Here is an 18,151-nt window from a genome sequence, read left to right as displayed (position 1 = left end):
ATCTTGGGAACTCATACAAACTGAGGGAGGGAGAGGTTGAGCCAGCATTTTGTAGGCAGTCGCTGTTCGAGCCAGGAGGCGTTGTGTAGCTCAGGACTGCTCTCAGCATTCTGGCTAGTGTAGTTTGGTGAGGCCAGAGCTGTGCTGAATTGGCAGGGTGCAATGACTATGAGAGTGTGTGTGTGTGTGTGTGTGTGTGTGTGTGTGTGTGTGTGTGTTTATGTGTGTATGTGACCATCTGGAATTTAAAGACTTAGTTTACTGTTATGTAGGCAGATAGCAGATCGTGCGCTAATCAAAGGGTCGGTGGTTCGATCCCCGGTTCCTCCTGTTCATGTTGAAGTGTTCTTGAGCAAAACACCAACTGGTCCTGATGGTTAAGCTGATGCCTTGCATGGTAGCTTGCTGCCATTGGTGTGTGAGCATTTATGTGTGGGCGTGAATGGGCAAATGTTGGACACATTGTAAAGAAATCCGGATAAAAGCACTACAGTATATAACTGCAGTCCTTTCAATCTTCACATGCTCAGAAAAATTCTGGCGTATGCAGAACCATGCACTGTCTCCTCCTATGCCTTTTCTTTAGAATATAGCATAATTTTTTATTTACCTCTTCTATTGTTTAATGTACTGAACAATGAAGAATCCAGATGAGCAGCTTTTGAAGTGAAAATGATTTACACTAATGGAAACTTCAGTTACATTTTCTTCTTCAGCATCAGTTTAGCTACTGTAGCCTGCCACTTTTTTACACACAGTGAGTTATAATAAAATCATCACTAGACAAGTAAGACTTCCAAAAAAAGACAGACACAGCATTTGCTTTGGAACACTGCTGACAAGGCTACTGCATTGTCTTCAAAACTGTGTAACATTTGTCGCTGACAAATTAAGTTATTTTTCACAAATAGCACCAATCCTTGTGTTCATGTAATGCTGCCTAATTGTGTTGGTAAAAATCATATCTATAAACCCTCTCCACCTGCTTTCTCATTGAGCACAAACACAAATGAAACTTAAAGGTGCAATAAATGATCCTGCAAGAAAGATGCAGACACTTTGAGTTGGATTGGGGCTGGGCAATATATATCAGATGTATTCGATATATTCAAATATGAATGAATGCGTGATATATCAGGTGTTCGTATCGGCATGTTTGAGTAATCAGTGTTTCACCTGGTTGCCACTGAGAGGTGTGTTACTTTAGTCATCCATAAAGTGTGTAGATAAGCCCAGTTGTAATGAAAGGCTGTGTGTTGTTTTTGCTGCCACAGAAAAGAAATAAAAAGTCCCTCTTCATTTAGTGTTACTGCTGTGTCGTCTCGTACTCTTCCCAGCAGAGTTAGTTTGTTAAAAGCTAACTTTGCTAGTTATCAACTATGAGTCATTGTGATTTTTTTCGCTATTCCAAAAACAAAAAATCACAAGACAAAACAATCAGTCATCTGATCATATTTGTTACTTTACTCGTGGCATAAAGCTCCACAACATATCTGTGAGACCTCTGGTTTTAGGCTTTTTTAATTGTCTTAAGCATGACTTGCACAGTAGATGGTAATTAGCTATCTCATACAACAAACCCCTCTAGACCTCTGTCTCACACACACACAGGTTACCCACAAGCCCACCTTCCTTAAAGGGGAAGCCTCAGCCAGTAACAAAGTTAGGCTTTGGGTGTATTAACCAGAGGCAGAAGAAGTATTCAGTGTCTTGATTAGGCAAAAGAACTAATACTCCACTTTGATAATACTCCCCTGCAATTAATGATTCTGCTTTCTAAACCTTGGTATGGTAAAAGTATGTAAGTATTATAGGAAAATGTACTTAAAGTAGAAAGTAAAATTGTCCCTGTCTGTGTTTTACTATTAGTCTCTGTGATCATTTTAGATTAATACTACAACTGCAATAATGTGTATGTTGCATTTTACTGCTGGAGATGTCTACAATTGTGCTAATTTTAACTACTTTATATACTTAATATACTGTTGGATTGTTTTAATAGCCTAAAATATCAATATATAATTTTTACGCTGTATCGCCCAGCCCAGGTTGAGTCTCACTGTTTTGTGAAGTGGTTCGGTCCAAGCCACCAACCCAAAGCACTGGTATATGTCAACCTGGGAAATAAGACTCAACAATCTCTCTGTCTTTCTCCAGAATCTCTTACTGCACCTTTGAGAGCGTGCCTTGTATTTATTGGGAAACAGACAATGACTATTACACATCAAGCACCAGTAGATTTGATGTGGGACGATGTGTTCCTCTTTATTCACACTCCTATACAATGTCTTCACACATCACAAACATCACACACTGTAGAAATACATGTCGTCCTCTCATTCGTTCATGTCGACGCTGCAGGGACAGTTTGGTCAATGTGTGCTGAAGCTGTCTGTCTGTAAAACCTGATTGAAATTGTTAGTGTCTTGAATCACACAGGGAATTTCACACGCAGGGCTGAGCCTGTGTCAGAGAAATTTACCAGGAAATTATAGTCCTGATTGGGACCTGTCAGCGTTGTACTTTCTGTTTAGTGCAGAAATATGAAGGAAAACTGGTTGGGATTTCAAAAAAATTCAGTGACAGCCCCACCACACACGCCTATTAAAAAACGTAATGGAACACAGACAGAGAGAGATGCAGCATTAGGAAGTGTCCAATATCAAAATCTGTTTCAGGATGAGAGCTGCTGTGTAATGTGTCATTCCTGATTCAAATGGAAATGTGAGTGTGAGTCTTTGATGTACGAATGTGTGTATTAGTGTGTGTGGGTTTGTGTGTGTTGGCAGCATACTCTGACAGCCTGGGAGTTAAATACTTGGCTGTCCTGGTATTCATAATGAGCCCCAAAGCGATGTCCAGTTTTACTGTGTCTATCCAGTTTGTGCGTAATATGTGTGTGTGTGTGTGTGTGTGTGTGTGTGTACGCATTTGTGTGTTTGTCCAGCATGGCACCAACCTAGATCCTATGCCAAGCTTCCCATTAGTGAAGCACAGTCCATTAAAACCCCATTAACAGCCCATCTCCCAAAAAAACATGCACACAGTCAAAAACATTCTCATGCGCAGCACACATATACTGTACATATGCACCACTCCGCCTTCCCTTCTGTTATTGGCGAACTTTGTCAACCTTAGGCCAAATCCATTCTCAGATCAAGGTCAGTTAAAGAGAATTACACAAGAGTGCATACAGAAGGACAAACAGACCTCCACCTTCTTTTCCTTCTGTCTCATTGGTCTCCAAATATAACTCTCATCACTGCCTTTCTCCTTTCTAGTGTTTATTTACAGCTCAGAGATAAAACACACACTAATCAGCCTGCTGTCATTGTAACTGTCCATCTTTAGGTTGTCCCTCCCGTCTCTGAAGAGGACTGATGCTGGGCTGTATCAGTGTATCGTGAGGAACAGGATGGGAGCTGTCATACACAGGAGAACAGAGGTGCAGGTGGCCTGTGAGTACACACGTGTTAATATCATTACAATAACTCCAGTACAGGAGTTTTTATTAATGACTGACAATGTTGATTTAGAAGAAAACAGAACCAGGGGCAACTCTGTCCGCACTAGGGATCCACTGTATTGGATTTTCCAATATGCTGATGTTTTCCAACTCATTTGGCCAGTAGCCGATACCAACATATGCACATATTTTTCCACCTAGTTGCAGAGAACAGCAAGTCTCTTTTGTTGTGGAATTAGCTCATTATTATGCCTACTCTCATCATGATGGCCCACTGGCAGATCCAAAGAAAAAAGTTAACGCCTGCACACTTACTCCATGCCACAAACATTTACTAATGACAGTGTTTCTGATAGCTTTGCACCTACGTGATGTGTGTATAATTACTCTCTCTCTGCCACTGGCGGATGCATACATAATATACACTGCTTTTTAAAACATACACATTCATTGGGCAAGTAAGAAAACTACTGCTGACAGGTATTTTTGCTGATGTCTGTTTCTTTTTGTTCTACACAAACTTGGTGTAATGATCGGCAATTAAATTTGTAGTGTTAATATCAGCTTTGCTATCCATTTGGAGCACATGCTTACATCACCTGCACATTATTAAAGTGAAAAATTTCTGAAAAGTTTGAGTTGATACAGATATTTAAGGCTTTATTGACCAAAATCAATGATTTGTCAATATTATTGTGCATCCCTACCAACAAGCAGCCCCTCTCTTTACATCCAGTTTAAATCCTAAATAGTCATCCTTTTTTTTTGCAGTCAAAAATTGTTTCAGTCTAAATGTATTAATATTGTATTGGTACTGGAATGAAGGGAAAAGAGGTCTTTGTGAATATGTAAAATTCTCCTTTTCTCTCTAACCCTGCAATTTAATTTCAATTGGGCTTTGCTGTTTTAATGTGATAAGTGTGAAGCATTTGAACAGTAAAATAATGACCAAACACTGAGCTCAAAAAGTGAACCTAAATTAATATTTCAAGACAATGGTATAATTAGTTTGTTCTAAACGGATTGTAGCAGTTAGTAGATTCTCTAATTGGGCAGAGCAAATTTGTATTTGTATATTTGACCTTTCAGGGAGCAAAAAGCCAGAAAGTCTACAATGGAGGAAGCTATTGGCGGTGGCACAAAGACGTCATTTGAAAAAACATATTTTAAGTGTACAAACTGACTCTGAGAGCTTTTCTCTTCGGTATAATTCATTTTATTCGATGAAATTATGTTCACTCTTTAAAATAAAATGTCAGGTGACAGTAAATCTCAAAGAGCTTTTGAAACTGACTTGCAATAACATGTTCTTGGCTTGAAATTGCGTTAGAAATTATCTTGCTAGCTATAGCAGCTCACCAACTAGCCATTTGAGTATGTTCACTACATCACAAATCTTCTCGAACCACATATTTTGTGAATATACATTTACCTGTCTCTTTCTGGTGTGACCAGACCTTCAGCAGTAGTGACTTTAATCACTTGTGTTAATATTCTTTCTGACTAAATGTTATTTGACACATTGGTATTGATACTCTTGCCTAACAGCAAGTACAAGTAGTCTTTGCACAGATTGAATATTACATAATTTGGCGCGCTCCTGTAGCTCAGCTGGTAGAGCGTGCACCGAGGCTGTCAGTCCTCTGCAGCAGCCGTTGGTTTGACTCCCGCCTGTGGCCCTTTGCTGCGTGCCATCCCCTCTCTCTCTGCCCCCTTTCCTGTCTACTCTTCAGCCGTCCCTATTCAAAAAAGTCAAAAAAGCCCCCAAAAATAATATATATATATATATATAAAAAAAGAATATTACATAATTTATTAGCCCTGAAATGGGGTCCTGTTACTTCCCATTAGCATCTTGGATGCCACATTTTTTTTAACGTGAACCAGGCCATACAAAACTGATATCATCCACATCACATCCATGGTAGTACACTGTTAAAAATAATGTTAATAATATATTAAAATTTTTAACACACTGGTATTGGATTGGTACTCTGAAGCAGCCAATTCGCAAAGTTCAGGTATCTGTATCAGGAAGAAAAATAATGGTACTGGAACATCTCTAACTCTTCATACCTCTCTCCTCCTCCAGTTTTGGGGAACTTCACCGGTGAGGAGCAGAGAAAGACGGTGACTCAGGGTCGGGCAGCAGTCATCAGCCAGCCTCCCCTTGCTTCTTTCCCCCGACCCCTCGTCACGTGGTACAAAGACGGACACAAGATCATCCCCAACAACCGAATGTAGGTGTCTCTTTCTTTCTCTGTCTCATTTATATAACAGTGGTGCAAAATCTGTGTAACAAAATACGGCTTGAGATAAAAAATTTAATTTTACAGTTCTTATCCCTCAGTGGTGTATTAATTAGCGTGCTCTAGAAGCACAAAAGTTTTTTTTTTTTATCCTTGAACACCAATTGTAAGAAATAATAAGCCATTTAGATAACTGACCCTTTTCATTAGACATCTGTACAATAGACCTAGGACATTATCAAGAGAAGATTAAATGGATTTTTCAATGAATCCAATCTTTTTCTCTTGTCTAATCTACAAGGTTATTAAGTAATTTTAGGTGCACAGGAGATGTTCTTTTATATTAATTGTCCACCAGAGATATGAGGGTCTCTGGATGTGTTGTGTAAGCTGTATTTCACACTCTATTGTTTAATGCTGTTGTCTGGCTCCTTTTGAAATGCCTGTAATTTGCATATTATTCCGTAGCTGCTACAGCTATCCTGTCAGTGTCGTTATTTTGAAAAATGTTCACACGGTGTATTAATAATGTAATTATTCCGACAGAGCAGGGGAGTGCGGGTTTGTTGTGAAAGGTTTTTTGGAATAATGTGCTATAGATCGAGGCAGTATCTTAAATTATTTTAGAATATGTACCTGTTTGAATGTACTCATCAGTGAAAGTAGGTGTTGAGATACAGACCTTCAGTGATTTTATTAGGCTGCTCTCACGCTCTGAGATAACTAACTCCCCATTAAGAACACTAACTGCTCCCTGGTGTGTTATTGAGTGAGATTGTCAGTGGCCTTGCTGCACACGTAAATGGCCAGAAAGCAACTTTTTCATTCCTTTAATGACAGTCACCACCTCAAAAGTGCTTCTCCGAAAGCTTTGTGGAGTCAGGTTACGTAAGCAGTTTTATTATTATTATTTTTGTCTTGGGTTCGCATCCAGTTTGACTTTGCTTTTAAATTTGAATGAACATGGAAAATGGGTCTCCTGCTAACTTAATGTTGCTTCATTGAGTGTGGCTTAATGACAGTGCACTGCAATTATTTTGCTGCTCAAGACACACTGCCTGCATTGAAAGTGTTGCTATCAGAGCAACACCACTACAGTGCCCTCACCCCTCCTTAATGTCACACACCACAAATAAGAGCACTACTGCTGGCAATTAAAAGCAAAACATTAATAAATACATTTCTGACTGAAGTCATGGTAAAATAAAAGGCCACAACTGTGCACCCGTCTATGAGGTAATTTAATGACCACTTATGCATATCAAAGTAGCATTGATAGCAAGCCATAAAGAGCAGCCCAGACACCGTTTTTCCACAAACACACCTCATCCAGATTTTTTTGTAACATTTAAAATAAGTCCAAGTGCAAAACCAGCTTCACAGAGCCACTATGGAGGCTATAAACTGGAACTGATTGATATGACATGTTGTCCAAAGGCAGTGGGGGGCAAAAGTGCTAATGGTGGCCACGCTCAGAGGTGGGGTGAAGAGCCAGCCATCATGGAGGGGAGCAAGACACCATAATGGTGGGCCAGATGGATACTGGATTTTTGGGGCTGGAGGCAATACTGATATTAGGGATTTTAAAAAATAGTATATTGGTACTCTTGATACAGAACATAATATACACAATATTGAATATATGCATACATAAACACATTTTTTGCATTAATCCCTCAAATGTGCATATCAAAAACTTCTCAAGAAAAGATTAAATCAAAGACCGCACACCACATACACAAAAAAGTAAGCTAGTGTGTGCTGTCCAATGCAATGAGGACTGCAATGACTTACACATCGGAGAAATCAAACAACCGTTGAACAGACGCATGGCTCAACACAGGAGGGCTGGCTCTTCAGGCCTGGACTCAGCTGTCTCCTTACACCTTAAGGAGAAGGCACACTCCTTTGAGGACAGCAACATCCACATTCTAGACAGGGGGGACAGATGGTTTGAGTTAAGGAGTTAAGGAAGCCATCTATGTTAAAGTCCCACTCTCAGCAGAGGAGGAGGCTTGAGACATAAGCTCGCTCTCTTTGCCCAGGAGATTCAACAACATGGCCTCCAAAAACAACAGCTGTTCACAGTCATGTGACTCTAATGACTGTTACTCATACCTGGTTTCAGGTGACACCCAATGACTAATGACTTAAAACTGAATGGAGCACTTATGAAGCTGACTCTATCCATTGTCATTACCAAACCCTACACACCAATGAACCATTAACACCTATGGCCTGGTGAACACATCCACAGAGCTTAAATACTTGAGTTCCCACCATTTAGTCAGACTAGATCAGACTAGTCTGACACGCATGAACTGATGAAGCTTCTTGGATGAGAGGCGAAACGTCTTCAAAGACATATAAACAAGTCCATTTGCCTTCGATTTAATCTTTTATAGAGATTACAATGACCTGGACAAAGGAGAACATTCACGGACACGTTGCTCAGAAAATTGGATTGAATACCCTAAAAAATGGTGCATGAATATGAAAAGACAGCTTGCTGACTATAGAAACCACTTACCATTTATCCTAAGGTGAAGACAAAACAGCCTACGTCTTTGTTCCACTGTGAAGGGACACAGAGCGGATGAAATTCAAACCATTGAAAGGTTAAAGGAGAAAGCTGACCACCTACTCCAGAAACTAAAATCACTCCTGCTGGTTGTGGTCTTAGAGAAGATAATTGACTTCACTAAGAAAGCCCAACTAGCCCAATACAATAAAAGCAAAGAGAGACAGCTAAGGAAATTTCAAAACCTACAGCTCAAGAACAACATTATGAGCAAAACAGAAATACTTACCTGGGGGTGACAGACAGCCCACCCCACACAAGATGAAACATATAACAGATGAGAACTTGTCAGACAGGGAACTTAACCACACAGAAAAAGAAGTCCTAGCCAAAGGACTGAGCTTTGCCATGACACCACAACAAGTACCTATAGTTGAACTCATCACAGCTACTGAATCAGCTATAGGGAAAAACAACTTAACAGAAACTGAAGCTGAACAGATTAGATTGGAGCTATCAATGTGACTGAAAAACAATTTTTTATGCCTCCACGCCTGCGACAGCCGCGTTCACAGGCATTACGTTTTGGGAAATTTCTTCAAACTTGGCCCAAATGTCCACTTAGACTCAACATTTACTGATTAGATTTTGGTGGTCCAAGGTCACGTCCATCCCACTCATATGAATGTGATATCTCAGGAACACTTGGAGAGAATTTCTTCTAATTTGGTATAAATGTCAACATGGATTCAAGGATGAATTGCTTGGATTTTGGTGGTCAAAGGTCAAATATGTTTTTGGCCATAACTGAAGATTTCATACTCTAACTTTGACAAAATTTCACACAAATATCTAATATGATATTAGTGTTGAGTAGTAACTAATTACATGTAATTCAGTGACAAAATAAATGTAATTGTTTTCTGTTACAGAGAATAAACATATAATAAAGTTATAGTTACTAATCAAAATGATGGTGATTACAAAGGGGTTACATCCAAATATTCTGTTTGAGTTGCTGGGCAGAGATCTGTGCTCTAGTAAGTGCACCTTCTAGTTCATATATTTAGTTAATTCACTCTAAATTAGGCCTGGCAGGAATATAACCCTCCCCAGAGCCTATAGTTCCATGTTCATATGAGCAAATAAAACTTAATATCTATGTGTTTGCCAGGACCACTCCCTTCAAAGTTTGTGACACATGGAAAAATGCAGCAGACTTCGGTTTGACAGCAGGAGTCTGTTCTGAAACATCCCCATCCAGTTATGAAAATAACTGAAGCCATACAGATGAGTTGACACATACGTATAGCAATAGAGCAAAACATGTGCAATTAATAGTAAAAGCTTGAAATGAAGATAATGAATGTTGAGTTGAAGCTGAGGTGGCTGCAGAGACTGCAGAGTAAGCGCTGATGTAACAGTTACAGCAGTGGGTTAGCAGATATGATTTGACATTGAGCAATAGGCTGTCACAGTTTGGCAGGTGTACTCAGCTGAGCAGTCAGCTGAGAGGTTTGGCCTCTTGATCACAACACAGATGGCGCTGTGGCCTGTGTTGGAGACAGTATATATGTTGCTAATGTTGCTACATTGGCTCCATTTCTCTTGGCCCCTTATCTCGATGAAGTTGAGAAAAAAAACTGATAAACACCCCGCCTATAAAAATGCACAGTCCATGCATTTTATTATCAAGGTACCCCATTAAATGCAGGGTTTTCCACAGCTATTTACTGCAGACACAGTTAGTTTCTACTGAATACCTGACTGCTTCCACTAAAGTCATATGAAATTAAAAAATATTTATGAAATACAACTTTAGCGACATTCTGGGAATAAATAAAAACAGAGGTGCTGTTTCACACAGCAAAGGCCACACACTTAATGTCATCTGTTTCTTTTTTAGACCATTACCAGCTTTATGCATAGAGAGGGAGATGCTATCTAACGAGTGTTCAGGATTATCTCTCCCCTTTTTGAATGGATGAGAGAAACAGACAGAAACTGAGATAGAGAGACATTGAGCAGTCAGTATTTCATATGATATTGTATGAATTAGACAGGCTTTTGAGTTGTGTTGGCTGATGTGTGGCCTATTGTGAGTATGAATGTTACAAATATAATGTGTAATGTGTGTTGATGTATTCTCTGTTATTGAAGTATTTCTTGAAATATCAGTGGGGACCCCATGAAGAGCTACAATTAAATTGTAAATAATTAAACATAAACAAAAAACACAAAACCTTTAACATTAAAACACTAGCTCAGGTTTCTAACTGTATTTACTTGCAGCTGAGTACAGTGGTAAGGTACAATTCACTGTAGCTAACAGCCAGCCAACTCTAGCCAGCAGCCCAGTTAGCTGCCATAGTGTTCAGTGAGCGGATAGTTTTTCAAAGAGTTCCTAATGCAGTGTGTCTGGTGTCTGCAGGATTTAAAAAGTCTGACAATGTCTTCAATTCTAATTTACAAATATTAAACCATAAATAAGTAATTTGTCTGACTGTCTTAAATGTGAATTCATTTCATCTTATTTGGAACATTAGCATTTAATTTCATTTATATTTTGAAAATGGAACTTAGAAGCTCATGAACATCTCTGTCTGAATAACGACTTCCGAACTCAAGAAAGTGGACTATCCAAGGAGCATGTGAATGTATTATTAATCTTTAGAGATTAGCAGTTTTAACCCATGTTTTAAGTCTGAAGTTCAATTTCAGTATCTAATTATTCTGTATAATGTCACAGGATATACAGCTTAAAAGTTTTAAAAGATTGAGGATGTTCTAAGAATTGACTGATTAGATGTGATTTCTTTATTTCTGTTTTTGGGCTGGATATATACTGGGATACAGTGATGTTGGCAGTTTGCTTGGGCCCGATCTGTGTGAAACTTGTCTAAAATTCTTGGCTTTTGCACCAGTACATATATCCATGGCAACAAGATACGTATGACAGCTGGTTCTGCCACCTGCAGTGTCAGTTTATGGTAATATATTTTGTGATGTACACATAATTTGAATGATATTGTCAGGTAGATAAAATGCAGATAGATTTCATCCTCATAATTTCAGAATTTTTAAACATTTTTTTTTCTGTTTCTGCTCTTCAAAAAAACATACACATGTGATTGCACTGTGTCATTTTCGAGTATTAATATAATCTGGATAAAAACTTTTATCTCTGCATTGTGAGATGGAATATTCTGATTTGCTTCCACCGCACATACACCCTGTGATGAAGATTCATGCATAACACTTCCTTTGAACCCTCATAGAAAAGACTAATTTGCACCTTTCTTCACAGCTCCCCTCTTGTCTGTACAAGGCATGTCTTCCTCTCCCTCTCACCTCCCTTCTCTGTCTCACTCCTACTTTTCTGCCACTAAATTATTTTTTATATTGCTTTGTTCTCTCCCCTGGCTCTCCTTCTCTCAGTCTCTGTCTCTTTTACAGTAATTATCATGCTACAGGATATACTGTTACAGAACCTATAAACTTCTGTTCCTGTATAAACTGCTTAACTGCTGCGGTGCACGCACACAAACACACTAACACACACTCACATACAATCTGTCTCCCCAGACCAATCTCACTTACGTCTACCTGGCTCGACCGTCTCTGTGCGCGCTCATGCATGCCAGAGCGAGTGCGCTGAATATTTGCACGGCCCTGCGTGTGTAACGGTGTGCGCACGCGTTTGTGTTTGTGTGCGAGGTTACGCTGGCTGATCCTGCAGTCCGGTGAGACAGGGCCAGATGGTGCCTGGCGGTTGGCTGTCTTCGTGGTGACCGAGCTGATGATGTTGTTTATGAAGTTTATTGATCCGATATGCATCGCTCCCAGAGTCCCCAGCCCCATCTCGATGTCTGTCTTTCTGCTTCTCCCACCGCTCTCAGTTTATGTGCATGTGCCTGCCCCTAACCCCACTTTGCATATCCAGCACACACACACACACACACACACACACACACACACACACACACACACACACACACACGATCCCACTCCTTCTGCTGTGCGTCTGTGCTACCCCCTTGCCCCTCACTTCCATACACATTCCCAAACTCCCCAGCCCTCAAAATACTGGCAAGAAAAGAACTTACAAGCTGTCACTTCCCACCCAGTCTGCTCTAATCTAATGGAGCCCTCACTCTCTGCCCCCTCCATCTCCATGCTGGTCTGCCATCACTCTGATTTGCCACCCACCCCATCCTCTCATTCTCACATGGGCTCTGAACCTCAGACATATTGAGTCTGTTTTCTTTTCAGCTGTCCAGCAGCAGTCAAAACAACTTTGGGACAGCACTGCCACCTCAGTGGCTGGAGCTGATATATATATTAGCTGTGACCTGCAGCCCAGGTCGAGAAGAGCGAGCTGCTGCTTTTAATTAGCTCTGAGACCTGTGGCAGATGGACGTGAAATGATTCTCATAGCCAGCAGCTTTAAGAGGACAGCCAGGATGAGGAGAATTAGAACTCTCCTTTCTTCTTCCAGCGGGGACGCAGGGAGCCCAGATTGATCAAATAAAGGCAGTGATCTATGCAGAAGCATGGCAGGGCGGACAGTGAATATTTCAGCATCTTGTTGCTGGGGAGGCAAGTGGTGTGGAGAGCACTGATGTCACAGGTGGTCAATGTCAGGACTGGGCCTTATGGGAAATAATTCTCCTCATAGACCTGGCCTAAGCAGCCATATGCTGTGGAGATGTGTGTGTGTGTGTGTGTGTGTGTGTGTGTGTGTGTGTGTGTGTGTGTGTGTGTGTGTGTGTCTCAACATTCATTCATTTTAATTTGTCAAACAGCACTTTAACAGAGGGAGCGATTCATTATTTTGCTGCTTTTCATCACACACACACACACACACACGCAGCAGAGGTCTGAACAGAAGGAACTTTCTCGCTGTCTGAACTTTGCAAGCAGATGTTGTGTGTGTTTGTCTGCGAGCCTGTGTGCATATGCATGTGTGTGTATTAGACCGACCACAAGATCAAGAGAAAGAGGGCATCATTTGGAGGGAGAGACTCAAAGGATGTGTAGGCTTAGATCGCACCACATGTTGAAAATACAACCGGCCATTTGAAAGGTCTTCCATCTCCACGGCTCCACTGCAGTTCATAATGACTCAGTTTCTCACGGCAGCCAAAGGGGAGGATCAAAGTGAGTTAGAGAGAGAGGTAGAAGAGGACATGGAAAAAACAGTTACAGGAAATGAATATGGAGTAAAGAAGAGTTTAAGCTCATCTGAATCCATTGTGTCTGGGACTTAATCTCTGGAGCCACCAGAAGCTTAGATACTGTATGTGACTTTCTTCTCAATTATATGATTTAGTTACTTTGGGATTACACAAACATCTCAGACATGTAGGATTTGAAGACGTATGGCTGCACTAAGAAGAGCCTTGTCACAAACTTTTCTTTAGTTACCCATGTATTGTATTTTATAGTCCTGTGTTTTCCTGTCTTTGTTGAGGCTTTCACTTTTATATGTTGTTTTATTGCATAAACTGACATTGTGAGTAAGATTTTGAGTCCTTTCCTAGTTTTGATCATTCATTTGAGTTTCATGTTTGCATGAGAGTGATTCATACATTTGTTCACAGGGGATGAAAAGTATTAACAGTTGTAAGGTCTCTGTTTGTGTGTCAGCACAGATGTGTCTCTGACATCCAACAAATGTGTCATTTTGTACTGAGTGAGTCCTCTTTAAAGCATTAAAACTAGTTTCTGATGGGTTGGACTGCATTTTCCATCTAATCGTTATTGAAAGGTAACAGGTATTTTTCAGTCTGGACCCTATTTATCCCATGCTTCTATGTCATATACCAACCTGCTTACAATAGGCGACTGTGCAGGAGGGCCTAGGACGCCCACCTATGGCTCTTTGAGGCACATAATTACCCCACTCTCTCCCCCTTTTCTGTCAAATCTTCTGCCTGTGTGTGTGTGTGTGTGTGTGTGTGTGTGTGTGTGTGTGTGTGTGTGTGTGTGTGTGTGTGTGTGTGTGTGTGTGTCTATACTCCGACTACTTTCCTTGTTCCTCACCTGTGTTTCATTGTCATTGCTGTTGCTGCTATGACACCCGAATTTCCCTCTGGGGATTAATAAAGGTTTATCTTATCTTAAAAGTGCTTGCTTTGCCACTGACAGGCTGATTGTTTTTTAAGTGTCGGACAAAATTATGATAAGGATCCCTACAGAGATAGACCTTTTACTTAAGACTTAAGATCCTTTTAGTTTAACCAGATTTCTAAAGACACCAGACTCCATTTACAGAAACAGTATTTTTATCATCGTAAAGCACACTTCATTCAAACTTGACAGAAACAATATAATGCTCACCAAAACCATCTTGGTTTGTCTCTCCACTGTTCCAACAATCACTAACTCTTGTTTGGTTGAAATAAACCCTTAAGCCACTGTGTTAGTTGTGAAAATATTCTGGCTTTACACTCTTGTTTCTCCCCACTGCCTCTCTGATGTCCAACCTCCCGCTCACTCCTCACCCAATATTCTCACATCTAACATGTTTGGACAGTCTCAATGGTGAATAAATGCATATATGGTATGTCTGTAAAGGTGTGGAGGAAGTTCAGTCCAAATAAGATCCAAAGCCAAATCAAATTTTCTCCAGACATTTACAGCACATTTAGCTAATTTATTTCACATTTTATTTAGACAGGTGATCTCATTAAGACAGGGGTTCTCATTTTCAAGAGAGATGTGGTATGAAAAAATGCACAGAAAAATTGCTGCCACAGCACATAGCCTGTTGTCAGTTGTGCTCTCAGTAGTTAAATTATTGTAATATTTCCTACATTAGCAAACCAAACAGCCCCACTCTTGCAGGGCAATCTACTTGACAAATCAGCCTCGATCTTACCAGTCGGACTGGCTCGGCAAAAATAGCCATGTATATCTTCATTTGCTGTGTAATTTTTGCCTGTATTTGATTTCTGTGTATTAATGCCATGTATTAGCAACTTTCTGACAAGTTTTTAAAATATTAGATTCATAAAAAGAGTTTGGTTTGGTTTTCCTTTTGGGACCCATGCTGTCTTCTTTTAAAAATCGTAATACATGGTCTTTTAAACTGACAGTTCAAATAAGGCTTGTCATGACTAATTGTAGTCATTACAGTTTTAAAGTGGTACAGTAGGAAATATCTACTGTACATAAGCCAACAACGTCTGCCTGACCAAAATATTGTGTTAAAGTTAATTGCCTTTTTGTCATTAATGGCAGCAGGACATTGGCTAAAAGATACACCACTGTGATGTGATATGAAGATTAGCATTTAGCTTTTCACCGTAGATTTTTACATTGATTAATTTTAGAGAAGAAAATAAAAGACAGGGCATAAAGCAACAGCAATTCTTTTTTGACGCCTGTCTGAGCTTGATATTTTTCAATTTACCTCTCCTCCCCTTCCCCTCTTGCTACTCACTTTTTTTTTACTTCTCTCTTTCCATCCCTTTCCATAATTGAATTGCTCCTTTGGTCGCCTAATGTGGCGGCAAATAACTGAATGAAAATTCTCTACTGTAAACTCTTCCATTTCCACTTTGATATCGTACCTCTCTCTTCATTTCAAAGGACAGGTGTCCTCTCTCTTGTTTGCTCCTTGTTCTTACCCTTTCTCTCACTTTGTCCTTCTATCTTGTCAGGTAGCATTAGGGATTGTTGATCCCAGTTCAAAGGGAAAATGGTAATCCTGGTATTCCTTCGCTCTCGACCTTCAGATCACCTCTTTAGAGGAAAATGATGAATAGATTTTATATGTTTAAGCCTGTAGAAAAGCTGTGGACAATGATTTTGCCTTGTGTTGTGTCAACAGATTTCTAGGTTGTTAAGCCAGGTGTTGTGAAAAATAACCATTAACCAGTGCAGCTAATTGGCCTGTGGTCTTATAGGTGCTGCAAAGTCTGAAGCTTATACACTTAAGCCAGAGACACTTGTGTCAAGGAATTGACCATTTATAGCAAAGGGAACAGAAAATTTGTGCTATCAAAAAATTTGTGCAACGATGAAGATTCTGCTGGCTCACCTGATACATGAGCAATTAATCTTGCCACCTGTCTCAACTACAAGTGTGTCAGACGCGTCTCACGCAACAGATGTAGTTTTATTTTATACCTACCATAAACTAGTGAACTTTTGAAAGACTTTGGAAAGACTTCTTAAGACTTCAGTCTGACACCTGATCACATCTAAAGATAGTTGTGTCATAAGTCACAGACTTTTTAGTCACAGACTAAGATTTTGCAAAGCCTGAGGATCTTGCATGGTTGCTATTTATCAGACAACCAGATTCCTTTTGAAATAGTTTCCCAACATGCAACATCACATCGCCAGCCATATAAACGGTAGATAGAGAAATATTAGACATTGCATGTTCAAAGTAAAAAAGTTAAAAAAAAAAAAAATCTACAAAAGGAGGGAAAAGATAGAATTAACTGTTTATGTATTAAAAAAATCTAATTATTTAAATATTGACAATATCAAACTAACTATTTATATTTTCACATTTATTTTCCTATTCTTTTTCTTCTTTTACAGATTTATTCTTTGTTACGGCACTCCTATGACTTCATATAGGAATTCCCAAGATCCAGAGAAAAAGAGTGAGAGACTCACTCGAACTTTGAAAAGTTCCAATATAGAACAATATAGAAAGTTTCACTACAACTGAACTCCCCTTCCTGCAGCAAGTGGCGTCCTGCTGTCACACACACCATACTGACTGCATACACTTGGCTCAAGAAAGGGAGATGCTGGAGGGAGCACTCGTATTGGCTGTTGACAATGTTTAAGACTTTGAACTTTACTACTTTTAAGTTTCATGACCAACTTACACCAAACGACTCTGATGACAGGAGCGCGCCTCTAGCAAGATGATTTTATTCCAACATTGGAAATTTGTGTTTGGCCAGATGGCTCTTACAAGACCGATATAAGGGCTGTTTCTGGTTAAACAAAACATATCTGACTCTTCAACACAAAGGTCTGTCTCTGTCGGGATCTTTTCCAACATGTTTTCAGACACTTAGAATAACAATCTGAGCCTGTCAGTGATCTGAAATGAGCCACAATTAAAGCACGCGTCTGCATGCGTTTGTGTGTCATATGGTGTGCGCTCTGTTACTTAAACAAACACCTTTGCTTTTATAGCTGTTACAACATATGTCCAGTAGTAGTTCTATATGGCCGAAATTAACAGCCTCATATATGGTCAAAAACAAAGTTTAGCGTAAACTTAAAGAAGAAGTGAAAGGAGTTTTATCTTGAGGGATTATATTTTGTTTAAATAAAACTAAGGCACATAATTTCGAAATTGTGACAAAAAGATAATTTAACCCTGAGGGATGATATATAGTAAAATATATTTAAAAAACAAAAAGAAGGATACTTACATTCTTGATGCTTTAACTCCCTAAATGCCAGCATAAACAAAGAAGTTAAAACTGACTCAGCATTTCATTCCACTGTGCCTGACTGTACAACCTTTTTATTCGACTGTCATTGTAAGGCCTCAAGTTTACAGATTATTTGCCAAAAGCACAAGATAGTCCACACGTGACGGGGCCAGTGCTAATTTCTTTCTATTCACAATATTCCCAGTGGAGGAAAAGACACGTTCAGAATGCACTGAGGATCCATGGATGGAAACGTGTTACTTTGGCGTCTGTGTGATGTAACCATATCTCCTAGAGCCTGTTGTTTTCCGCCATGTGAGAGGATTTTGTTGAGCATTTTGTTTGGAGACTCTTGTTCACACATCAACATCTCTTTTTGAAGCAACAGATTGTTGTCCTGGTCTAGTTGTGCGATTCGTTTCTAGCTTGTGCACTCTGGCAGGCCTGCGTTGCATTGCTGTTTCTCACATTGTAACTGTGATCTGAAATGTTTATATAC

The 18,151-nt window shown here is 39.7% G+C and overlaps 1 protein-coding gene across 1 annotated transcript in view; it reads left to right on the top strand.

Annotated features, from left to right (window-relative positions):
* The window catches only part of LOC146329694 (protein sidekick-1-like), a 334,563-nt gene that overhangs the window by 118,555 nt on the left and 197,857 nt on the right, over positions 1-18,151 (top strand). The window contains exons 3-4 of the mRNA XM_084714965.1: positions 3,352-3,458; positions 5,559-5,706. Coding sequence (XP_084571091.1) covers positions 3,352-3,458; positions 5,559-5,706 — 255 coding nt within the window. The remainder of the gene's footprint in view (positions 1-3,351; positions 3,459-5,558; positions 5,707-18,151) is intronic.

This window comes from Lutjanus erythropterus, chromosome 3 (assembly GCF_056507025.1).
Source record: "Lutjanus erythropterus isolate fLutEry1 chromosome 3, fLutEry1.hap2, whole genome shotgun sequence".
Taxonomy (NCBI): Eukaryota; Metazoa; Chordata; class Actinopteri; order Lutjaniformes; family Lutjanidae; genus Lutjanus; species Lutjanus erythropterus.
The sequence above is the reverse complement of the archived record's forward strand: the minus strand, read 5'-3'. Positions and strand labels throughout refer to the sequence as shown.